Here is a 26,260-nt window from a genome sequence, read left to right as displayed (position 1 = left end):
TTTGTAGTTAGCTATTCAACTTTGAGTTATAGCTGAAATGTACTCTCACAATTGTGTTGACTTATTGCAAATCATATCCATATCTCACATGGCATATCATGCAGGCTTAATATATACAGCATCTGATGTGGTTCTTTTTTTAAGCTTTGCAAAAAACAACAACAAATGTGTATTTCCCTTTTCAAGCCACCAAAAGCTGCAGCCTTGTTGTTGTTGTACTTGGTGACCTGAATTCTGACATTTATCCCACTGCTTGTACAGAACGTGAACTCTGGATGTAGTATAGGGAAACATATTTTGAATTGCCCTTACTCGCCCTTATCTTAACCTGCCCCCGCTTAGCCTTCCTTAAAGGCTGTTAATGCCACAGGCTGGGAGCCGGGCAACCACTTGTAACACAAATAGAAGTTCTTTCGGCCAGTGGCTGCATACAGAGAGTGATAGTAAAAGTAAGAGCAATTTTTTATTTCCTGTATAAAGCGCATCTCATAACTAATATGGCGTGCAATAATATGAATATCAGCTATAGTGATTACATTTCTGCAATTTCTAAATGTGTTTTAATTCCTTCTCCCTGCAATCCAAAATAATCCTATTGTTTCAATAGTGGCCAATTGATGTGAATGCATGAATCATGTCTGCTTAGCTGAGTCTGATTGGTCAAATATTCACATTCTAAGTGTGAATGCATGTAAATGAGATCGATGTCCTTGTAGTGGAATTTTAAGCAGTCTTTCGTGATTGCACATGTCCCTTTGTGTCGAAATACAAACAGTTTTTAATCCATGTCCCAACTCTATGTCTCGGTACCTACACCACATTTTGAGCAAAAAGACAGCTTTTGCAGCTTTCTATTTATGACAGCTACAATCCAACTGGCTTCTTTCTAATTTCCGTGCCCTGTCATGTTTCCATTTGCATTACAATGGCATCATGGGCTCTTTATCATTTGCCCTGAGTAGCACTGTCCACCCTACAGAGGCACTAGGCTGAGTTATTTGTCAGTCCCATATGTCGAGGTCATTACACCAAGCACTTGTCTAGCCATGAAACGTCAGTGGATGTTTGAGGTGCCACTCCGGCATCCAAAGTTCTGATGGGCTGATGTCAGTGATGAAGGCTGGATGATCAACACAAACACATACTGTCCAGTAGTATGGAGTAAACAGAACACCAAACCAAAGTAGCATCATCAGGTTTTCCCTAGTTTTCAGACGCTGTGCCTCACCTTTATTGTCGTAGTGATTACAAGTCACACTGAACTAAGTGCTCAGGTTATTTTAGCGTCAGTTTGTGTTTCAAACGGCATTGAAGAGACCCGGAAAGAACGTGTTGTGTGTGGTGTTGAGCGGTAATCCTCCTTATAGAGTAAAGTCAGCGTCCCATCTGGCCAATGTGTCGCAGTCTGTGTGTAAGGTGGAGTACTTCTTAAACTCAATGAACCCTGTTTGTCTCAGACTACCCCCCTGAGAGACCCCAATAATTCAACATGATCTTAAAGTAAAGCACACTGAACACTCAGTTTTGCTGGTGGATTTGTGAAAGCAACATTTGCAAGTATGTTGTTCTGGATTAGGAGTGTATAGGTCCCTGCATTATTTAGTATGTTCCATGAATGATGGTAAACAACAGACACTTATGTAACCCTTCCAGGTCATGGCATGTAATCCCCCCCTGTATCACACAGTATCATAATGCACCCACTGCTGTGTGTTTTTAACGTGACCTTGATCATGATGATGGTGCATGCAAACGCTCATGGAATGTCATGTAACAGCTCTTAAAAGATGTGCACCAAGGATTATTTCTGGGAGGGTGAAAATGAACACGGGGGGCGATTCCTTTAATCCCTAGGGGTCGGAAATGACAGCGCAATGCCCCTCATGGACTTTATTTTTTTTAATTGAGAATGAATTTATGAAGACTACAGCCTACATTACAATTAATAGTTGGAACTAGTTTGGAAAACGCCTCTAGTAAAGTCATCTGTATGAGTTTGTTTGCTGTTTTCTAACTGTGTTAAAGCCCCCAAAGGAAAAAGCCAATGCTTCTTAGTTTTGATCTCAAATTGTATATTTCTTTTTTAATCAAAAAGTTGATCTTGATCTTAAGGACTACCATGAGCTTTTAAAATTCTGTTTAAAAAATCTTTTCATCCACCTCAATCCATTATATCAATAAAATAAATGAACAAAAAATAATGCCATATTTTCTATCTGAAACAATAAGTTGATTTATTAATAATAAAAATGGGAGAATACTAATGTGCTAATATTTTAATAATCTTGTATGTTTTTTTGATTGGATAATAAGCAAATAAACTGATAATGAAAATAGGTGTAATTAGGTATCTCTGCATTCATTAGTCCCACCACATGTCCCCTCTTCTCTCTCTCTCTCTCCTCCTCTACTTTTACCTCAGGTGTCTTGTAGCGGACGTTTCACTCACTGGCTGTATTTGTAGATTATGCATATACACTGACAGATGGAGCGTCTCGTTGGAATGTTTCACTGTTGCTAGGAGACGTGGAAACATCCTGTCAGGTGTTAATACAAGCAGATTGATGACAAAAAGGAAACATAGAGAAGGTGCTGGAACACCTTTTTTTTTTTAAACCTGCTTGTAAACATATCATGTAGTGGTTCATTGAGATGGTTCATGTCTGCAGCACAATCACTGTTACATGTGTGTTCTTAGTGAAAGGAGTCTCCATTCTGGGTGATAGCTTCCATCCTCTAACCCAAGAGTGTTTCTGTATGTGTTTTTATTTTCTACTGATGTGTCGTTATGCCGTTTGCCATTTGGGACAAATAAAGACATTTTTTTTTAAAATGAAGGCAATCACAGGTTAACATATCAGAATGAAGGTCTGGTTCTTTCATACAACAAGTGCATTTCTTGTTATAATTTTTATCTGGGGATAGCGATACAAAACAATTATCTACCGGCTGTGGAGTCTTCAAACATTTTATTTTGGGCTTTGTTTGCCTTCATTTAGAGACAGGACAGTGGACAGAGTCAGAAATCAGGGAGAGAGAGAGAGAGACATGCGAGGAAGGAGCCACAGGTCAGATTAGAACCCGGGAAGCTTGCATAGAGGACTAATGCAATAGCAATAGCTAATTTATTTATATAATACATTTCATTACAGATAAGCTCAATGTGCTTTACATTGAGGTTAAAATCACAGCATACTATTTATTTATATGAGCCGCGCGTACTTACCCCCTAGCCTACTGGCGCCTCGCTTGTAAGATATTTTTTTAGATAAATAAACTGAGTGTTTTTAAAATGAAGAGAAAGTACATTTGAGTCATACTGAGTCATATACTGAAGTCATACTGAGTCATATACTGAGTCATACTGAGTCATGTGGTGAATGTGTACAGTGAAATCTGATTTGTGTCCCTGCAGCTTCGTCATGGTCCTGGTGTGTCTGATCTTCAGTGTGCTGTCCACGATAGAGCAATATGCAGACTTCGCCACAGGAACCCTCTTCTGGATGGTGAGTTTTTTATGCTCATGCACAAAACGTAAAACGTTGACTACTTCTGTTGTCACTCACACGGGGTGTACATTCCAAGTTATGTCACCTCAAAAGTGCTGCTCTTGTTGACCAGAGAATGGAATAAAAAACAGGTTGAGATTAAAACCTCTTTTCCAAGAGTGTCTTAGTCAAGATGGTTAGCAGCACATTTGACACAGTTTCTGAAGAACCAATGATTACGGGGCACCGATAGCCTAGTGGTTATGTTGCGCGCACCTCATGTACAGAGGCTATAGTCTTCATCAGAGCGGCTGAGGGTTCAGGTCTGGCCTCGGCACTTTGTTGCGTGTCGTCCTGCACTACTCCTGTCTCTCTTCAGCTGTCCTATTCATGAAAGCAAAAAGGCCCCCAAAAAAAACTTCAACAAAAAACAACGAGCACTGCGGCCATATCAACAAATATTTATTTGATATGATACATTACTTTAATACATTATAAGACATGAAATAACAGCAAATATTATGTCAAATCCACCATAATCAAAAATGTATTAGGCGGAACATCTACAGCCAGATGTGCTGTACCAGCCTCCCAAGTCCAAATGGATGATTAGGCTGAAGGTGTAAACTAATGCAACAAAATGACCTTTTTAACTAAGATTATAAAACAAAAGAGTATGTTGATGAAGAGGAAAAATAAAACTTTATAAATAGTGTAGTGGTGAGTGCGCACGCACCATGTGCACCATACTCTAATGAGTATGAAATTAATTCTTGACACTCTTTATAGGCAATCTAATCTGTGAATACAGGTATTAAAATTGCTGTATTGAGGGAATGAATACTGATGCCTCCTTTTCAATTAAGACTTTTATTTTTTGTTTCATAACAAAACCTTTTTTTCTTTTTTTTTTTCAAAATAAAAGAGTTAGAAAGAGCTAGTCTAAAGCTTTTGGAGGCGGCAGGAGCTCAGCCCACAAGGACCTGGGTTGGGAACCGTAGGGTCGCCGGTTCAAGTTCCGGTGCGGACCATAATATGGAAGTTCCCGAGCACTGCAGAGGTGCCCTTGAGCAAGGCACCAAACCCCCAAATGCTCTGGTGCGCTCTCTGCTTTGCAGCTTGTAGCAGCCCCACTCTGACATCTCTCCACTAATGCAGGTCCACAGGTCCTGTTTGTGCATGTGTGTGATTCAGGCCTAGGTGTGTGAGAAGCATGTCCCTATAATATATATACGTAAGCCCGAGGGGATTAATAGTGTTAACTTGTATTTCTCTCTTACCATGTTACTTTTTTAATGTGAACCTTGAACTGGGGCAGCGCATGCGCAGTGTGTTGTGTATGTGCGGCGAGACTGGCTGCAGGCTGTTGTGTGTGTCCACCGGGAGGTGAATAAAGTTTCGACACCAAATTAACGTCATGTTTATTACAGTTAACAAACAGTTTATCAAATTAAATCAAAATTCATAGATGCCCTGCAGTACCCCTAAATATCCACATGATGGAGACAGAAGATCTAAGCTGGGAGTTTCTCCCCGCCATCTTACACCGCAGCCGTATGCTATTCCAAAGCTCAAAAAGACTGATGCCTTTATGTAATTGCATATGCACAGACCCTGCCAGCTTGTGTTGCGTTCAGCGAAAGCCCTTTACATTGAGTAGCATGTGTGCACTTTACATAATTAGCATGGGATCGGTCAGGAGCCACTGTTTTGGAACCTCACACCAGTTTGGCTCCACACTGACTGCACTTTCTTGATACTTGCTGGTGAATTAACTTTTTAGTGGCTTATTAGGCCATTAAGGCTGCTAAGTGATGCAATAAATCCAGCCGCTTACAACAGGTCGAGAAAATTACAGCTCCTGTTTGGAAACTCTTCAAAGAGCTTGCATCATTTGTCTCTCACCAGCACACTGTTAATATAAATACACAAGTAGTCGCTGCGCGCACACACACACACACACACACACACACACACACACACACACGCCCACACGCACACTCACACTAATCCTGCATGTACACACACACAGACATGGAAAGATACACAAGCACAAAAACACACACATGTACTGTACCACCTCCTGAGTCCTGAGGGCAAACACAGGACTGAGAGGACACTGTGTTCTGTAAACTTTTGGCAAATGCACTTTGAAGACCTACTATCAGGGTTATTCATTTATTTGTATCCAGAAGGAGCAGAAACTCTCAACCTTTTTTTTTATAACCCACTTTCCCTCTCTTTTTTCTCTGCTTTCTTTTTTTTCACTTCCCTCCTACCACCTTTGGCCTTTCTTTTTTTGCTGCTTCATTACTTGTACACCAGCAGTCATATGCCCCATTAGCAATAAGAACAAATTAAAAAGCCTTCGCATATTCGACTTAGTTTTTTTCTGTTTATTTGTGCACCTGGCATGGGTATTTCTATTGCAAAGTTTTGGTTCAATATTCATTTTGAGATAAGATAAATACCTTATCTTGTGAGCGTGGGTGTGAATACCACCTAAGCCAGAGTAAATGTGTGTTTTTGTACCAGGGGGTGGAGCTCCATGAGTGGAGTCATGGTGGCATATAGTGGCGGTAGTAGCTATACTTAGAAAGTTCAATGTTCCCTGACATCTGTGAATCACTGGCTGCTTGTTTTGGAAGGCAGAGGGGACATTAGTCCTTGAGGATATTTGGCCTTCAGGACAGCTGCTAAAGTAAAGCTAGCCAGGCTGGACAGGAGGTTCAGAAATATGCACACACACACACACACACACACACACACACACACACACACACACACACACACACACACACACACACACACACACACACACTGAGTCACACACATGTCGCATGGATTTTTTCTGCCTGCATCTTTTACACTTCCCTGTTCAAGCAGCTATTACTTGTTTGGTCAGCAGTGTATGCGTGGCTTTGCTGTACATGGCGTGTTTCTAAAAGACTCTTTGCATCCTCTGCTGTCACTCTATAAGGGCTTCATTTCCAATTCCAATTAAAAGTCTTAATATACATAAATCGTGGCTCTAGTTCAGCCTCAGCTTTGTACAGTATGCACAGCTAAGCAGCAAACTAAACTCACTCATGAATGTTGAAACTGTGTGCCTTCAATTGTCGGTATCAGCTCAAAAAAAATCCAGTTTCGGTGGGGCCCTAGTGTCTGTATTTTCAAATGTCGCCATGGGTTGATTAGAAAGTATTTCCGAGTCGGATTCTTAAAATGGATAGTTTAGAAATCTGAAACTGGAAACAATAAGAAGATTCAAGATTCAAAAAATGTTCTTGTCTATCCCATAGTGACAGAAGATTACCTTTGGTTAGAGGCTCAAATAGCATCAAAACATTTACACCCATTAGCTCCACATAAAATCATACCAAAGTTTATTATATAACATCAACCAACGTTGACTAAATGATTGTTTCAAATGTTTTCAGTGACAAACAAAAAAAGGTTGACCAAGGATAAAGAGGCAGAAGAACACTAGAACTTAATCTACTAAACATAAAGTCCCCAGAAATTCAAAAAGGTACAAATACATCAAACAAGTACATACAATCAAACATACGAAAGATCCCGCCAGTCAGTCAGCTGTTATTTAAGGCTCAGGTAGCAACTTAGGTGTAACTTTTGAAAGCAGCCAACCATAGTAATATAAAGCCGCTCCTCCAAACACATGGACATGTCCCGCCTCCTAACTGTGTGTGCAGGACAAGTGCAAGCGAGAGTGTTGGGATTAGGAGTGCGGTACATCCTTGTTCTCAATTGTATCAAACTACCCTTCTCTCCTACTTGTGTCAATATTTGAGCTTGTTGAAGACTCTGCTCTTGTGCAAGAAATTGAATGACTTGGGACTTAGTGATGGACAGACCAACTTATTTCAGGCCGTCAACAGCCACAGATACCATATTCTTTTCTTTTTGTTTCTTTTCGCACAGCATTTGATTATTAATTGCTGTAAGGATGTAAAAAAAAAAAAAAAAGAAGCATGTGCATTTTAAATTGGATTAGCATTATTTATTGTATCCTAAATGGCTAACAAAGTTATTACTTTGCATTGTCTACTAGTGATGGGTGATGTAAAGCACGTGCAGCGACACACTCAGATGAAGCAATGGAATCACATATGCATCAGATTCTCAAGTTCTCTGAACGAGCTTTATCCTCGCCCGGTTTTATGAGATTAACGCTGCGCGAACAGGCGGCTATTTTCAGTAAACATGTAGTTGGCGGTTACTGATACACATACAGAAACACACCAACATCTGGGCGACCCATTTTATGGAATTATTATGACTAATCTCTGCAAATCTCCAAATTCATGTGTACCTTTGACTTTCAAATGGTAACCAGATGCCACAACTACCGAGCTCAATCAATCGGGATTCAGTATGCTCTTGTGTCTGTGCTGATGATGTTTAGGTCGGACAGGGGGCTCACTTTTCATTTGAATTATTTAATTTGATTTAAATTGTGTTTTAGTCATTTGTCTTTCTTCAGTCTTCTTCCATTCACTTCCATTTTAAAAAAATAATTCTACTTGTTCTTCTTTTCTACTCCCTTTTGTAGTTCTTCTTCTCCTCTCATTACATCTACTTCTACTCTTACTTCTAATAACTCTTCTTCTTTTTCTTCATGTACATCTCCTCATCCTATTCTACATTGTTTCTTCTTCTTGTTCTTCTCTTTCTTGTTCTTGTTCTTCTTGTACTTCTTTTCTTCTTCTGCTTCTTTTCCTTCTCAGTCCACTATTACCTCTTACCTTCTTCTCTCCCACTTTTCTTATTAAGATATTTTTGGCTTTATTGGCTGGTACAGTGAAGAGAGACAGGAGCAGCAAAGGGCAGGTGTCAGTTTTTAACCCACGGTCGCTGTGGCGAGGACCTTAGCCTCTGTACATGCTGCGCAAAACAACCGCTAGGCTACAACGTCCCCTCTTCCAAAAAGTATATTAACCCCTAGTTATAAGTTAACTCAGGAGGTTTTGTTCGTAAGCATCATATGAGAAAACTTCCCACAAAATTTGTCAGTTATAATCAGAAATTGGCACAAGTGTCTATTAGGCTATTCAGCGTTTTTATAGACACAACAACATGGACTTGAAACCCAGTCTGTTACTCTCCTCCACAAACAATAGGGCTATGGCTGACTGGTCAAGTTCAACTGAACTGGATGTTATAGGTAGCTTGGCTCCAGACCCCTGAATGCCTGCCCAGATCTCCGATTTGTTTAGAGGTTCAAATTTGAACCAATGAAGTGAAACCGAATGGTAATTCAGTCTGTTTATCAGGCTATGTTATAGAGATTTAGTGAACCATTTCAGCCCGTCTCTGTCTTCAATTCAGCCTCTTTATGTCCCTCTCTCTTTGTCTTTAACCCCGCGACAGAAAATGAGCAATAGATGAATGGAAGGGTATAGGAATGTCAGGCCAGATCATTCAAGCACAGAATCTAAAGCTGTAAACATGATTAGTTAATGAAACGGGGGCAAGCTGAAAAATGCTAAAAAAAAAGCAGCCAAAAGGATCCGTCCATCTGAATGTCCTCACACTGTCACGGCCCTGATGGAGGCTTTACATTGACATAAAAACAAAAAGTTATATACCAAGTCGTTGTTGCAAAAGTGTCATTATATCTACACACTAGTGCACTTTCTCTTTGGGCTGATACTAGAGCGACACTTTGGCCATCAGGGTAGCGTTCTGCTTTGATTGACAGCTCATTGTTTTTGGGGCTCGGTGGTGCCGTGTTATTGCAGTAGGGCTCAACATATTGAGTTTCATACAAGGGGGTGGTCAGGGAGCAGCTAGTTCAAGCAATCAACGAGATGGCCACCCACACGGGCCTTTAGGCTTGAACAGACAGTACCGTGGCTAAATATTATGCATGCACGGTGGCCTGGAAAGCGATCTCTGTCTGTTCATTAATTCACAGAAACACACATGTATGAAAAATAAATGCAAAATGGCACAATTTGGGACACAATTTAAAAGCACCCAACTCCAAATCAGGCTATCATTTTTCATTATTAGTTTTGTAAGCGCTGCAAAAAGGTTGACTGTTGCAACAAGACAGATTTTATAGCCTTCTTATGAGTCAGACAGCAGTGTGATGGCATTTCACCCTGCGGCTCCAATCACTTAGCCATTGACCCTGTCTCAATACGATCTGTCATCGGCCATGTTATCAACCTTCATCTCTCCTCTTGGGTGATCTCGCAACTGCTAGACCACCTCAGTGTCTCCCTTTATCTCTGCCTCACACACCTGTCATTACCCTGTCGTATCATATCCTCAATCTTGCTGATTGATTATAACGGCCTTACTGCTTTTAGATCAGTCTGAATGCATGGCATATTGTTATCAATGCTTGATGTGATGTGAAATTATACACCTTATCTTCTCCCACATCCTCTCGTCCACTTATTTGCCTCTGTACCAATGGATTTAAGTAAACCCTGTACTCTCTGTGTTTACTTTGTGTTTCACAGGAGATCGTGCTGGTGCTGTTCTTTGGCACGGAGTACGTGGTTCGGCTGTGGTCGGCTGGCTGCCGCAGCAAATATTCCGGCATCAAAGGACGCCTCAGCTTTATCAGGAAGCCCATATCAATCATAGGTGCACCTGGTGTTGTTTTACTTTGCTCCCCCTTTTAGTACGTCATGAGTTGTTCTTGTAGATCAACAACGTAGATTATTCTAGTAATGTGAGGCTTCACTTTAGTACAATGTGTCATACCTGAAGTGAATTCATTCATACATTTATTACCATATTTTTGACGATCTCCCTTGTTTTCTCTTTCCCCCCAGATTTGATTGTGGTCATTGCCTCGATTATTGTGCTCGGTGTGGGGTCCAACGGACAAGTTTTTGCCACATCTGCCATCAGGTACTGTCACTATTATGTTCAGCATTTGATTCTTTTTTTTTCAAAGTTAAGGGGCAATCAGAAGATGGTAAGACAAATACGGAGCTGTTGTGTTATTTCAGGGGCATCCGTTTCCTCCAAATCCTGCGCATGCTGCATGTTGATCGACAGGGAGGAACATGGAGGCTTCTGGGTTCTGTAGTTTTTATCCATCGACAGGTAGGTTAAAGGTTGGCACCCTTTAGACTTGAACAAACACCTTCATTTTTGTGTGTGCCTTTATGTCTGTATAGCTCATTAGAATGACAATATACAGTTTTTGCCTTTATTTATAACTATTATATTTTCATTAAGATATATTTTGGGGCTTTTTATGCCTTTTTTTTTTTTTTAGAGATAGGACAGTGGATAGAGTCAGAAACTGGAGAGAGAAAGAGTGGGGAAAGGTTGTGTGGGAAAAGAAGCCACAGGTCGGATTCACACCCGGGCTGTCTGCTCTCGAGGACTTAAGCATCTGTACATAGACCGCTTGGCTACCGGTGCATCATTTATTTTGGATGGGTGCACAGAAAAGCATGCAGCAGACCTGACTTTATAAGGAGAAGAAAAGAGATGTCAAAGTTGCCTTCTTCATTTTTTCCTTGTAGCATGGTACGCTCTTTTTAATAAATATATATTTTCTCGGGCTGATACACAACAAAGTCACAGGATGTAACACTCTCTTCCTAATCCCTGGAGTAGACCTGTGTTCTTTAGTTATATTCGACCTGACATTTTGTCTCTTTGATGCATAAAAAGAACGGGAACAGTCAGTGAGCATCGCGTGCAAAGATCAAGGAAGTAAATGTAGTATGAAGCAAAGATGAACCTCATTTGATTTGTTGCCATCTCTCTCCTTTGTCATATGACCACTTAAGCAAATGATGTGCTCTGTTTAGTGGAAATGTAGGGCCTTTAGATGTGTCTAAGGGAGAAGACAAGGAAAAACCTCAGCACATTAGGATAAGTATTTCAGATGCATTCAAATTCATTAGGCCTTAAAATCAGAGCTTTATTTAGCATTATATTTACAGTATACAATATGTACTGAAATACCTATCAAAAATAAATCAATACATTAACGAATCAGGCCACTTTTTAAAATCACTTAAGTTGTTGTTTAATAGATTTTGTGTTGAAGAATGGGCAACACTTTGATCCAGTAGATGCCGTCCCCTTGAGCACCGGCATTAAACCAAAACAAACTGCTGTTAGGCCACACCTCTACTATTCTGAAGCCTCCGCTCTCCTCCAGCGACACACCTCCAACCCCTCTCCCCTCGCATTCGCATGAAGAAGTTATGAATCAGAATGCACCATTAAGCAGAAGCGGTGGGCAGAATTGTCCTTTGCTCGAGCTGCGATGTCTACTCAGCTCCAGCTTGTGCTGCAACATGTCCATCGTCTTGCCATCGCCACAAACCCATTTGTTATATTTCTTTTTACACAATACATTTTCATAAATGGTTTTCTGTAATGCGGTTTTCAGGAGCTGATCACCACCTTGTACATCGGCTTCCTGGGCCTGATCTTCTCCTCCTACTTTGTCTACCTGGCTGAGAAAGATGCCGTGGATGAGGAGGGCAAGACCGGCTTCTCCAGCTACGCCGATGCCCTGTGGTGGGGCGTGGTAAGGCACCCAAAGCAAGCCCTTCACTGATGCTCTTGTTCTCATTTCTGCTGATTTGTATGAGAATGTTTTTCCAAATTTGGTTTTCTGCTTTGCATACATTACCAGGGTCCCTTGAATGCTACTTGAACTTCTCAACATACTTATCATTCTTGAAAGGCCACATCACATGTACATGGAGAAAATGTTCTTCTCCCCAGAGAGCTGTAACAAATAATCAGCACAACGCCCTCTGAAGTGGAGTCTTAATCAGAAAAAATGGAGATGTTGGCCACCCTGGTTAGACCAATTATGACCTCCTTGTGTTTTAAGCACGCAATGTGTCGCTGCAACATTCAACACAGAGGCAGGAGTGCTGACGTTTCCCGTGTGCATAGAGCTGCTTTTGCTTACGTCCCTCAGTACAGAGGCTCGGGTTTCCACAGCAGTTAATTAAACATTTGAATTGAAAGCGCAGAGTAATGAGAAACCTATGGCAGCCTTGTGCAAGGGATCAGCGTGCCACAAAGACACAGCAATAAACCATTCACCTCTGGGCTCTGGCTGAAAGAACTTTTAGAGCACCAATATAAAGTGTCAGTTCCCTTAATTAAAACTTTAATTGTGGGGATTACTACCTTTATGTAACAAGGGTTACAGGGGTCACAATGCTCCTCACCGCTTCCATGGAAAGTCGGAGAAAAGCTGTTATTTGTGTTGATCCGTTCACAAGGTTGAGAAAATGAATAACTGCTCGAGATTTGCTCCTTTTTTTTTTTTTTTTTCTTTTTTTGAGAATGCCAACTCGAGAGTGATCATATGCTATTACAATGGGTTTGAGTGTGCATGTCTTTGAGTATGTGTTGTGTGTGTATTAATTGAAGTGAGAGTGAGCTAATTGGAAGCTGTGAGCTCTCCCAGGGTGAATTCCTTCTCTCGCTGTGATTTCCACATTCTGATGTGCAGGTGCAGAGCACGCAGCTGGAGGACAAGCCGATGCAATGATTCATATCCCCTTCTCTCTCTCTCTACCTACTTTGTTCTCTCTCTCTCTCTGTCTCTCTCTCTCTCACCTCCCCCACTCATTTGTCTTTTTTCCGTTTGCCTGTTGTTACGAATTGAATTTTTAAACCTAACTTAACTGAAAGAGAACATAGTGTGAACGGCAAGCTAAGATAATTTGCTCGTGCCATATTTGCAAATGTTCTTGTCGTACTTTTTGACTAAATGAATTGAGTGTAATCACCAAACAGCATCCTTATAAGCATGTTTATATACATGTAGACATGCACTTACACACACACTTACACATGAACAAAGGCCTGGTCTGTGACCTTTGTGGAGACAAAAAACAAAAAAGGTTTTTGCCTCTCACCCTACAATCTGAAGAAGACGGGTGTTTTTGAGTAGGCCATTCCACTCTGATAGTCTCAGGACATTGTTTAGTCATCGTATTTCTGGTTGAGGGATTAGACCCCACTCCTCCCCACCTTTCCCGCCCCTGCTTCTTCTTCTCCTTTCTTTTTTCTTTTTTTTTTAACTCCAACAGCCCTTTTAAGTATCTCACCTTACATCAGCCGCTTTGTGTTAGCGCACAGCAGCGGCTCACACGCCGATACCCCCATAGACACCCTGGGTGAGCCAAGTGTACTCTGAATGTGTCAGAATTGGCTCGCCTTTCAGAGTGGGTGTACATGCAAATGCAAGAGGTATTTGTTTCCCCCCCTCCCTCAACCAAGAAAATTCCTACACTCACTGAGGATTAGTGGTCGGGAATCTTATTCCCTTTGCCCCTTATTCAAATGCCCCAAACATCGCTGACAGTTGTAAAGAAGGAACGGCTGATGAACTAATATTTTATTATGAAACTTCTGTTATAGACTGAAGGGTAAAGCTTGGAGAGCTCTGCAATGGCGGACATATTTGTTATTATCAACTGTTTGGTTTATGTTAGACTTAGATCAGTTAGATACTTTTATTCAGGAAAAAAATAAGTATTACTATTAAGTTAAGAGTCTAAAAAAGGCAATAGGACTTTGTTAAAACTCCTGAAGACATTTCCCCATCATCTCCAAACCCTCTACAGTTCTTCAGAAGTGACTTTAACTTTAACTTTAAAATGTCCTGACTTCTCTGCATCAGTAAAGAGCCTTAAATGTTACAGGATTAATCCTTCAAATATTCTAAATCTGCATATGATAATATTAATTGTTCAAAAAGACCCTTCCTCTTGTTTCTGTTTGTAGGTGACTGTCACCACCATTGGCTACGGAGACAAAATCCCTCAGACGTGGATAGGAAAAGCCATCGCCTCCTGCTTCAGTGTTTTCGCTATCTCCTTCTTCGCTCTGCCTGCTGTAAATAAATATGATTTTTTTTTTTAATGAATTTGATTAAATTATGAAAATGTGATTTTAGATGTATTCAACTTTTCTAATATGCTCAACACAACTTTGTAAAATGCTCTTGTTTGAGTAAATATAATATTTTTTTTAAGTTTCTGTTAATAACTGTAACTAATGTGAGCACAGAAAATGAGAGTTCATTTTTTGTCAGATACTGCATCTGCACCCAACCTTGACACTGAGTCTTACAACGTTAAATTGAAATCTTGCAGTATCAGTAGATATAATACTCCCTTCCTCTCCCCTCTCAGGGTATCCTGGGCTCAGGCTTTGCTCTGAAAGTCCAACAGAAGCAGAGACAGAAGCACTTCAACAGACAGATCCCTGCAGCAGCCTGCCTCATACAGGTACACTTTAGCCTTTAACCAAAGCATCTTTGTTTTATGAAATGTAGTGTTGTAATCCACAAGGTGTACATTTAAAACCTGCTCAGACACAGTCCCTCAATGATTTAACATGAGGCTCTTAACACAACCATGAACAATGCTGCAGAATCTGCACAGACTTTTTGGAGAGGTGTAAACTTGCACTTTCTGGATCTTGTGAGTTCAACAATCATTGGAATCTTAACGAAGGGGGAAAAAAAAAATCAATGCTATGCCTATGCCTAAGGGTGGCTCTATCCTTTTTTGCCAGGAGCGAAATTGTAGAAGAATAATTAGCTGCGTCGCAAAAAGCCCAACACTGTAAGGAGTACACTGACCTGGAACAAACTGAGACACAGCCGCAGACACACCTGTGACACAAAGACACTTTATGTCTGCTGAACGCTGACTATACAAAACTGTTTGACAATAACATGCATCTGTCTTATATGTTTAACATGTGACTTACTTTAAAGATAATGACAAGGAACACGTGGAGAGTAATGCACATTGAAAATAAAAAAATAAAGGGTCAACATAGGAATCAGTAGCAAGAGTTATTTCCCCAATGAACTTTATATACAGGAATTTATATTAAAGAAATGAACCATTTCAGACTGAGGATGACATGAGGGATTTTACTGACGCGAGTATCAGATAAATAAGTTGAGGTTTTTGAGCCACGCATCTCACAATGCTTCTCAATAGGTGTCCCAGACTGACATGTTCAATAGTGAAAGTCAGTACAGTACAATAGATCTCCTTTAAACACATGAATTTGTGGCCCATAATGCTGCATGTCTTGCATTGTCATTTGGCTTATTTTTTACATGTTATGTGGACCATTGAGTAACATTGTTTCCTGTCCTTCTCAGACACTCTGGAGGTGCTACTCAGCAGAGAAACCAAACGGCTGTGCTGCGACATGGAAGATGTACGTTCTCACTCCAGAGGCCGTCACACAGGTGGAACCTGAATCCAGCCCTTACGTCAGGAAACTCAACTTATCGGTAATTATCTGGTTCAGCAGGACATTTTTTAACCCCAGCCTGCAAAATAACAACGCCCAATCTTTTGAATCTTGGACAAGTGACCTTTTAGTTGCTTATTTCCTGGTTGGTCGTAACTTTTTTTTTTTTTTTTTTTTTTTAAAGGTATCATAAATATGTGGTAGTCCTCTGTGTATGGGGACATTTTCTTTTCTCAAACATGTTTGAAAGAATCCTTTGAAGTGAAGGTGACGTCCACAAAAGGAGCGTTGTCAAAAAAAGCCGGCAGGCTGTGACACTGTGTGGCTGATTTGCATCCGTCTGGCCCACACCGCATTGTCCCCTTGTGCAGTTCACCTTTCACAACAATATTAGCTATGTCGTGCCTCGGCCATAAAGCATAAAAGGGCAAGTTAAGTTCCCACAAACATACACACACAGGGAAGAACGCACAATGCACACAAAACACTCCAATACGCACACACACACACACACACAGATGCCCCCCCCCCCCCTTCCACCAGAAAGGCCGGACTCCACCAGGATGACTCGAGGCCTTTGTCTCGGCCGGACAAAGCCTCAGTCAGTTGAGATGATGTCACTGCCGCCTTTCTCATGGGAGTAAACCTTTGTCTAGTAGAACAACTACAAAAAAATCTTTGTGTAGCATTGAACCCACATGTATTGGGGAGATTGATGGCTGCTTCCGCTTCTTTCTGTTGAAGCACGTGACTTTCTCCTCTGACTCTCCTCCTGCTCCCCTCACTGTGTCTGTTAAGATTCCTCTCTGTCTTCTCCTGACTTTATTTTGATTTTCTTTCATCTTCTCTTCCCTTCCTGTCTTTACTATTTCCTCTCATTCTTATAACCTGTTTTCATCTCTTCCTGCTCTTTGTTTTTAACTCATTAGCTAATAAAGCTTCTTCTTGGTCTTCCATCTGTTTCTCTCTCTCTCTCTCTCTCTCTTTCAGTCCTTTGATACTCTCCACCACCCTCTTCTCTCACCCACTTTACTAATGAGTCATTCAAAGCTCGGGTATTTGGATTGAACTGCTGGCCAGTTGTCAATGCCAGAGTCTGATCCGCTGAGTCCAAATAACTGAGTTTCTATAAAGGTCATGTTGATGACGTCGGTGTGGGTCAACAGGTCTGAGGGTTGGACTCGAGGCAACACTTAGGTCTTTAGAAAACCCCAGACTAACTCAACACATTGCCATGATCTCACTGGAAGAAACTTTTTGTTAAATGTGGTCAGCTGATGTCATCAGTACGTAAGCGTAATTTTCGATATTTGATATTTCAAGTGTTTGTTCAGAGAGAGCTGCTTTTTTTTTTGCTGGAATGGATGCTTAATGTGTAACAAATCACCTGAGCTATGAAGGTGTTTGAGCAGGTTAGCACTTTGAATATTAGCTATGGTGTTACAAACTTGACTCTAGAGGAAAAGAGGTGCATGTCCACTTGAGTATGAATTATTTGCAGTAGGATTTATTTGAATGAAGTGACATAAACTAGCTAATTGTGGAGCTTCACAAAACATATCCATTCTGTATTTAATGATTTTGCCTTCTTCCCCTGACAACAGAGGAAGAGGAGGTCAAAATCTAATCCAGAAATTGTTGCTCACACTGTCATATTCTGACCTCATGTCTACAGAATGGATACATGAATGACGGAAACTACAGGAACATTTTTAAGGCAGCGCTTCTCTTAACATGAGCAGAAATTAATCTTGTTCGTGACAATCATGAAACATTTTAATTTTTCACTACATGAACTGACTGAACTGTGGTGGAAAATCTCATCCTGGCCTTTCTTCCCCAGCCACAATATTGTACCTGATATAGCCTAAATGTGTAGCACAAAGCTGTATGTGTTTTGGATGTCTCTGGTGTCCTGAGAGTTTTGTAAACTCAAAGTGGGGTCATAGGCCCCAAAAAGGTTGGGAACCACTGCTTTAAATTAGTATTTAAAAAAAATATTAGATTGGCTCTTTAGGTATGCTATTAATGCTGTTAAATCGGGGGGGGAAGTGTGGGGAATGACATTCAGGAAAGGAGCCACAGGTTGGATTTACCCTGGCCTCCCTCTCTGGAGGACTTTAGCCTGTTGAAATGGGGCGCGCACTAACCACGAGGCTACCAGCGCCCCTGTGATCGCTTTATATTACCATGTTAGTCACACACTTTTTAAAGATTAAATTGGACGTTTTTTCCTCTCTGTCTGTTAGAAAAAAGGGACCAAGAGGAGGTTGAAGTCCAGAGGAAACGACTCTATCATGGTGGCATCAGAGCAGACTGTCTCCATCCCACAGATCACCTACGATCACATCAACGACTCTGACGAGAAGAAAGACGCCTCGTATTTCCTGGAACAGCCTGGAGGACCAGTTGAAGGTAATAATCTGTAAATATCACTGCTTTCATTTTATTGGTAGGAACATATAAGGTAAACAATTAGATCAAATACACATCAAGTATATAATATATGGACTTGCTACATTTTCAGTCAAAGCTCCACTACCTCAAAATAAATGTTTTTAAAAGGAATTGTTTTATCTCATAAGCAGCCTTTCTTCCAACAACTTAATCCCACGAAGTAGCCAACATTACACACGCTGACCTCAGTTTAAACCCATTCATAACCAAATTTTAGTTCCAAAACTCGTCCCCTCATAATGCCATGCTCTGTGAGGGTGTTTATGATTTGCGTTGATTATTACCTCGAGGTTATCTTTGCAGTTTTATTACTCTTTGAGACCAGCTGGCATTAGATCACATGTTGAGGACATGACAAAGTAACAGCTAGTGCAGTAAAGACACCAACATCTCTCTGAACCTTTTTTTTTTCTTCTCCGCATTCAGATATTTTTAATATCTAAACAAAATCTATCAACACAAATCTCGTTGTATCACCTCAAAAGATTAAAACTTCACAACTTTTATCATCTCACTTGGGGCATGCCATGAACTGCTGAGGAAGTTACATTCTGTTTGTGTGACCTCACTAGTGTTACGGCCCGAGGATGAGAATATCACACAGAAGACTCCAACAGTGAAAAGCTTATGGTATTTAAATCAACACAGAAGTAAAGACATTAAAGACACAATGAATAAATTAAACTTCAGTAATGTATAATGTTACAAACTATACTGGGAATTTTCCTCTGACCCAACTATAAAGTTTAATGTTTATTTCTGTTCTAATGGGTACAGACATTATTGTCCCCCACATTGTGATACTGGGTGCTGACATTATAGTTTACATTTCGAGCCATTGTTGGTCAGTATTTCAAGTTGTCTACTAATTATCAGACATTGAGGCCTCATCAATTCCAGTTCTCGTGCTTATATAATTAACTTACATGGTTAATATTCTACCTGCCAAACAGCAGTGTTCTTACATAATCCTCACATGAATATTAGCTTATTGACATTAGCAGCTAGCCCAAACATTGCCCAAGTATGACCTCACAGAGCAGTTAGCATTGCTGTGGATTCTCAGTCAAATTCAACATCAAAAAATATATAGATTGTAAATTCTATTATAACTTAAATTACAAATTAATAACAGAATTGTCAAACTTCTTTAAACGTGGGTTATTGAAGAGCTACTCCATGTTATCTCAGGTTATCCAGACAGAGGACGCCATTACACATAATAGGTGGAGTTATGTTCTCCTCTTCACACAGTAAACAGGGGCCCTCCTCTGATCCTCTTAGACCAAAGATGGCTGCCAGGTGTCTTCAGTGGGACAGATGGAAGCCATTACTGTCTGTGGTGGTTAGAGGTCATGGTTGCTCTTTACTGCTTCACTTGTCCCCTTTGCTGGCCACAGACCCTTGAACTGGGCTTGAGTGGAAAAACTTCAAATACAGGCTTTTCAAGGTTACAAGCTGGAAATTTCTTGTTATACCATTTTGCAGATTATCAGTGTTTATGCAGTCAAGCCAAAGCTGTGTCCTGTTTTTTCTTTATCCTAAGGCTGAAAATGCTTGGACCAAATGATTGTGTGTGTATCAAATAATTCAGTCAACAGATATATCTAAAATCTTTTTTTTTTTTTTTTTTTGTAATTGTTCCCATTTCTTGTTATACCATTTTGCAGATTATCAGTGTTTATGCAGTCAAGCCAAAGCTGTGTCCTGTTTTTTCTTTATCCTAAGGCTGAAAATGCTTGGACCAAATGATTGTGTGTGTATCAAATAATTCAGTCAACAGATATATCTAAAATCTTTTTTTTTTTTTTTTTTTGTAATTGTTCCCATCTCTCACTCATAAACACAGAAACTATGTCCGTTTTTTAGTTACAGGTCTCCGCTCAAAGTATATGATCGATGGCTGCTTTCTAAAGGGGGCGGTGGTTTCTCTTCCTGTGTTAAAAGCCATCCCCTCTGATGGAATTGACCCAGACTGCAGGTTAATAAATGCACTTTATGAGTTTTTCCTGTCAAGGCGTGCCATCATAAAGGGAGCTGGAGAGGCTTTAAGGCACACCATCAGAGGAGCAACCGCTTATGAGGGGAAAACTTGTTTAGTTTCCTGCCTAATTGGTTGGATCCATATAATGAAGCAGAGCATGTGTGCATGTGGAAAAAGCTCACAATTTAAAGGTCAAAGCAGTAAAAACAACAACACACATTTTATCCATTATACTGTATATTTATATTTACATGTTTACAAGCAATAAAATAAAGCTGTAAAATGTAGATCGTATGTCTTTATAATTTAATGTTTTGAAAATAGAATCTTGCACATGTTGAGACTTTGAATGGCATAAACCATTTAAAGAGGCCAAACCTGCTGTCTCTAATGATAATGTGGAGAGTCAAAACAGCACGGGACTGTCTGCTCACAGACTCGCTGAAACACATATCTGAAACTTCAGCTAATGTCTGCTTCACGACTGCTGTTTTCTTTTTTTTTTTACTTTATTTTATCATCATTTTTTTTAGCTTTCATTTTAAACAGCTGCTGATGATGATCAGTGGCATCATCAGGCCTGGCATCATATAAGCATGACATGCATCAAGGTTTATTATGCCTCATAAAATATTTGTCCTATATAGCAAATTAGATTTTGCTGTGGGGGTTTCAAATGGAGCAATAATAAGATACTCCTTTTTATCTTTAAACCTGAAATAGTAGAGTTAGAGAAGAGTTTTTTTTAGGCCACTTTGGGGCAGGGGTGAGAAGTTGTGAGCAAATATAATCACAGATTTTATTTAGAAACATGGCTGCCTGTTGGAACGATGCTTTAAAGGATAACATCTCTGTAAAAATCACTGATTTTCACTGACCATAGTTTTAGTATGGTTGTATTTGTTCTCTTTCGAGTCCTGCAGATCCAAAATGCTGACATGGTGGAGTAGTACTAAAAAAAAGCAGCTTGCTGGTGGTGAACTCGCTCGCTGAAAGATTTCTTAAATACAACTTACACTTACATCATTATTGTTTTCTAGGACCGTCTTTCCTACAATTAGTTAAATTACGTGGTATAAATTGCCCGTCTGCAAAGTCGTATAGCCTAGCTTCCCTGCCTGGTTTCTCAATAAAAGGGATGCGCTGACCGGCATCTCCCGTGGCTGATATACTTACTAATAACAAGTACCTACAACCCCATTCCAAGAATCAAAACATTTAAATGAACCATGCCTTTCGGGTTGTGAAGTGAACCAAGAGCAATAAAGTTTTGGACGGGAGAGGACTTCCAGATTCAGTTAATGATTGTCTGTAGATTCATGTAACAATATTTTTATTTGATGTTTTTGTATTTTGATTATTGTCACTTTAAATAAGACCTTAAATAAAAGTGATAGAGGTGATCTCTGTTTGGTGATCTATACTGGTGCTGTTGTGTTGCCTTTCCATTTTGCTGACCTAACAGAATCTCACCTTTCTTTGCAGGAATGACCAGAATGTTCAGACAAACAGGTGAGTCCTATTTCTATCACTGTTAAGGTGCACTAGATGGGATCCCATGGATTGGGTTATGACATTTTGTTACAGAGATGAAGCTTCCTCTTATGACTGTTCCCTGAAGTTTGCATCCCATAATTTAGTTTGTTGATGAATAAGTAAAACCAAAATCCAAGTGCTATAAAAACTACAACGTGGCCTCTTTTATATCCCTATTATTCTCAATCCAAACAAAGTCAGCGGCTGAGTCTATATATGTGATCACTGTGATGTCTAACCAGGAGCGCTGTCCTCTGGTTAAGCTCTTTCCTATTAAAAAAACTGCTCTGGGTTAATCATTAACTAGCCTGCCTTTTTAATGTGGCCCAGACACTATTTTAATTAGACTCCCAGGCTGGCTGGGCCTTTGTCCCCAACCGGACCAAACCAGAGCCAAGCACAGAGACTCAGACTCTGGTCATGAGCTGTCCTGGCCTGTTTTCTTTACTGGGTGCCCTGCCAACACCACGGGTGAGGAACAGGGCTGGCCTGGGTACGAATGGACAGGGGCCGAGGGAACCGTGGGGACCTCGACTGGGACAAAAAATGAGAGGGAGACAGGAGGGATGTGGAGGTGATAAGCAGCCATTGTGGAGCTCCAGTGGTCAGAAATAAACTGCCCATTGTTTGATTTAGTCAGTGTTCGGCTTATCGCTCCACTTATCTGTCTGGCTTCACCCACCTCTCTGTCTGTGAGAATCTCTCAATGGAGCCCCCCCCTTCCCTCCCTCTCTTTCTCTCTCCACCTCTATCGGACTTGTACTGTTTCTCTCTCTCTCTCCCCCGACCAAGCACGTTTGCACTGATGCATCAGATAAACTACATATTTGTTTTTTCTGTATATGTAGCTGATAAGCCAGTTGTTGTCTGCAGTTGAGGCTAAAGATGGCTCTTGCTGGACCTCGTTTTACCCCCTTCCCTCTCTCACGTTTCTCTTTCTCTCAATCCCTGTATGTGCTTCCTTCCGGATTGGACGAAGTCAAACAAACTCAGTGATGGAATACAAGAGAGGATGAATGGGTTTAGCTTGAATTGGACTGGTTCATTCTGTTCCTGGACACAGATTTGCCTCCATTCTTTATCACAATGGAGGCCTGGTGGTTTGGAGGAGAGACTTGTCAAACTCAGACGTTGACAGTCTGACTGCAGGTCAAGACCCGGCTACACATGTTATTCTTTGCTGTTGTTTTTAGCAGAAACAGCAGCCAGCCGGCTGAACCATTGAATGCCAGCACTGCAGTCTCTGTTTCCTCGCATAAACAGTCAAAAGACTTTTTTTTTTTTTTTTTATACTGAAAACTTTTCTATAGCTGAAATAGACATTCAGCATCTTTTAAGAGTAATATAATTGAATTCAGTGATTTCTGTCTTTCTTTCTTTCTTTCTGTTTTTTTTTCCGATGGCATCAGGCCCTCCTCAGCATTCTTGGTCATCTTTTACTCTGAGCTGCCCTGGATCTCCAGGTATCTTTCTGCTTCTTTTAGTCTCCCTTCAGATAACTCGTACTTACTATTGAATACATTGTGCGCTCAGCGTCAGTCTGTTTACTTTGCCATTGATCCCCTTAATATAGAAACCATGGGTGGGAAGGGTGAAAAAAATCTTGTGATTCATTTTCTAAAGCTGTTCTCAATATTGTTTTTATTTTCTAAGTTCCTTAAAACATATTTGTCTATCTGCAAAACAAGCTGAAAAAAAATGTTTTAGCGGGAGATTCATTTATGTTGGATCATTGTCTGAATTACTTTTTACATTTTTTTGAGCAGTAAAAATATAAAGCAATAGAATACAATAGATTGCCTTTGTTCTCAATGCACATTGTGCAACGATCAACAGACACGAGTTCAAACAGGGCAAACCTTTCCCCCACACATTCAGGGACATAAACTGAGACATAAACATAAGAGAGCAAGCTATTTAAATTTGGACAACTAATCACAAGAGTTTTTTTTTGATTCTCAGCCTCTCAGGGCTTCCGTACTTTTTCCATTTGTCTTGACCTGACTCTGTGCAATGAGAACTGAATCCCTCTTTCATATCGTAGTCTTTATGCTCGTATTCCTTCTCACTGCCAACTACCACTTTGTTCACTCACATAAACATTGATTAGTAAAAAAACAACCATCTCATGTATAAATGAAGCAGACCTATTATACATTTAGACAGCTCGTCATTTGATACGATTGCACTAACAATTGTCTCCAAATTGTCTGTCTTCTGCAGTCAGGAAGAATCTTGATCACAGCACCTCCATCAGCTTCTCCCGTGCTAACAGCATAACAGATGAGCTGGACTACATGAGCGAGGACATGCCCCAGCCCGTGCTGAACGCCAAAACTCAGTAAGTCCTGAACATGTCCCCTCTCTCCTCTCTGGAGCCTCCATCGCTCTCCAGTCCATCACCCTGCACTGACCTCCATTCTCTCATCCATATAATACTGATTTGCCTCCTCGTCATTCTGCCTAGAGGCCCTTTGTGAGACTAGAGAGCCCCTCTAGCCGCTCTCTAAATGAAGCTGTTTTGTTGAACTCTCTCGAGGGTTAAAGAGACTCTCGAGGGCCCAGGCCATATCAGGTACACAGAGTTATAAAGGGGATTATCCCTTTAGTCTAGAGGGAAATGTCAAAGAAATCCCTCTCAATGGGTTGTTGGACATGTTAAGGTACCGGATGGCTTGTCGCTACATGCCCTCATTGGATTGAGAATCAGCTGCTGCTGGTTAGTGTGTGAATTGTGAATGAGTTTCAATGGTTTTTTTCCTCCTAACGTGCTGCAGCAGAGCATGTTAATGACAACTCTAAAAGCAATGAAATCCCCATTATTTATATTTTAACTCATGATTCTTTTCACCAGACCAAAATACTGGCACTGTGAGTTTTTTTTTTCAAAAGTTTACACAATAGTCTGTGTTTAGAGGTGTTCACATAGAAGCAGAGTGAAAAGACTTTGCACTGACAACATGTAAACAGGCTAATTTAGACTGCTAGGGTTGCTTTTCATTTGAGGCCGCATCTTTTCTTTCAGATAAGCAGGTAATAGAAAGTCCCACAGGAATAAATGCAGGAATGATGTTTCAATAGATTATTGGCTTTAAATTACCTTAAATGCTACAGCGGGCTTGGCTACAGAAGTTGTTAATCCATTATAAACATCCAACACAGTGACAGCTTAATGTTCCTAAAACTAAACATTAAGTGACATAATGTCTTTCTGTACTTTTAATATTTGTATTGGGTCTTTGTATTAGGGCCTGACCGATAGGGAATTTGTGGGGAGAAAAAAATCGGATACCAAATATCAGCCGATAAACCCATTTCTTGTGTTGATGCCCCAAATTCAGTTATCAAACATTTGTGGATAAGATAGTATTCGGAAGACAAGATGGTGATTCAACTGGAAAGAAATTGTGCATGTACATGTGTCACTGCTTGACACTTCGTAGAGTGATAATGTTTGTTGTAATCTAAATAACACACTCTGCTGCTGACAGCAAGAAAGAGAACTGCTAGTTTAATACAATGAAACTCAAATGAAATGCTATTTGACTTGTGAATAAATCTAGAAATTTCAGCCATGAAATTAGCCGATACCGATAGTCACTGGGTATGCTAATATCGGCCGATATTATCGGCTGGCCGATTAATTGGTGGGGCTCTACTTTGTTTGTAATGCGAGTTTTGTGTATTTCAGTTCATTTGGATTAACAGATTTAGTTTTATTCGTTTTTGTGGAAACTTTCTTAACAATCCTTATATTTTAATGGTAGTTTCAATTATTATGTTTCAATCTTATTGCTTGGAGTTGTCAATACTTTAAAATTTAAAAGCTAAAAGCTATTCTGTCTGTCTTTCATTCAAAAAGTGCCTTTTTGTTACTAAACTTGCATGTGTGTTTATTTATCCTTTTATTTCAGACGTGTTTCATAGATGTTGTTAATAACTGCATGTTGAAGTCCTGCATCCTTGTTCCTCCGGTCCCTCAGTCGATTGAGTCTCTAGTTTTCAGCTTGTCCCATTCCTTCTACTTTCTCCTCTCCTTACACTCTTGAAGACAAAAAAAGTATAGTCCACCTTTTGTTCGGGGGAACACAGAGTCCTTACCATGTAGGGTCGCTACGGACTCGGTTTCCCCCCTCGGTTTCCCCCCCTTGATTTCCAGGTTTAGATCAAAATATCTGAAAGATGATAGAATGCTCTTCACCTTCAGAGGGTCACCAAGTCTCTTTATTCTAATAAAAATATGAAGACAATCATTTTTAGCAGTAAAGTGAGACTTATGAGCAGCAGACACGTTTTCTCTCTTGCAGTTTTTTGACCTGCCCCTTCGTGGCATCGGTCCAGGACTCTTTCTCTGCACAGCATTTGAATTCCACAAGGTACTGTACCGGCTCTCTCACTTTTCTTCTTCTATTTCCCTTTTTCTCTTTTTCTCAATCTCCATCCTTCCATCCTCACTGATCTCGTCTGCTGACCATAGATCATGTGAACTGACAACACAGAAACCATAAAGCCACTGCTAAAAACTCAAAACTTTAAC

General features: G+C 40.4%; 1 protein-coding gene across 4 annotated transcripts in view; it reads left to right on the top strand.

Moving 5' to 3' along the window:
- The window catches only part of kcnq1.2 (potassium voltage-gated channel, KQT-like subfamily, member 1.2), a 178,629-nt gene that overhangs the window by 12,724 nt on the left and 139,645 nt on the right, over positions 1-26,260 (top strand). For 2 of the 4 annotated variants that reach the window (XM_065957004.1, XM_065957002.1), the window contains exons 3-14: positions 3,416-3,506; positions 9,983-10,109; positions 10,301-10,379; positions 10,481-10,577; positions 11,887-12,027; positions 14,253-14,363; positions 14,663-14,758; positions 15,652-15,786; positions 17,996-18,161; positions 21,673-21,699; positions 23,133-23,186; positions 23,947-24,064. In XM_065957004.1, coding sequence (XP_065813076.1) covers positions 3,416-3,506; positions 9,983-10,109; positions 10,301-10,379; positions 10,481-10,577; positions 11,887-12,027; positions 14,253-14,363; positions 14,663-14,758; positions 15,652-15,786; positions 17,996-18,161; positions 21,673-21,699; positions 23,133-23,186; positions 23,947-24,064 — 1,242 coding nt within the window. Of the gene's footprint in view, positions 1-3,415; positions 3,507-9,982; positions 10,110-10,300; positions 10,380-10,480; positions 10,578-11,886; positions 12,028-14,252; positions 14,364-14,662; positions 14,759-15,651; positions 15,787-17,995; positions 18,162-21,672; positions 21,700-23,132; positions 23,187-23,946; positions 24,065-26,030; positions 26,100-26,260 lie in introns of all 4 variants that reach the window. The other 2 variants (XM_065957003.1, XM_029282868.2) reach the window with 2 other exon arrangements.

The sequence above is a fragment of the Labrus bergylta genome, chromosome 7 (genome assembly GCF_963930695.1).
Source record: "Labrus bergylta chromosome 7, fLabBer1.1, whole genome shotgun sequence".
Taxonomy (NCBI): domain Eukaryota; kingdom Metazoa; phylum Chordata; class Actinopteri; order Labriformes; family Labridae; genus Labrus; species Labrus bergylta.
This window is presented reverse-complemented; position numbering and strand designations above follow the sequence as displayed.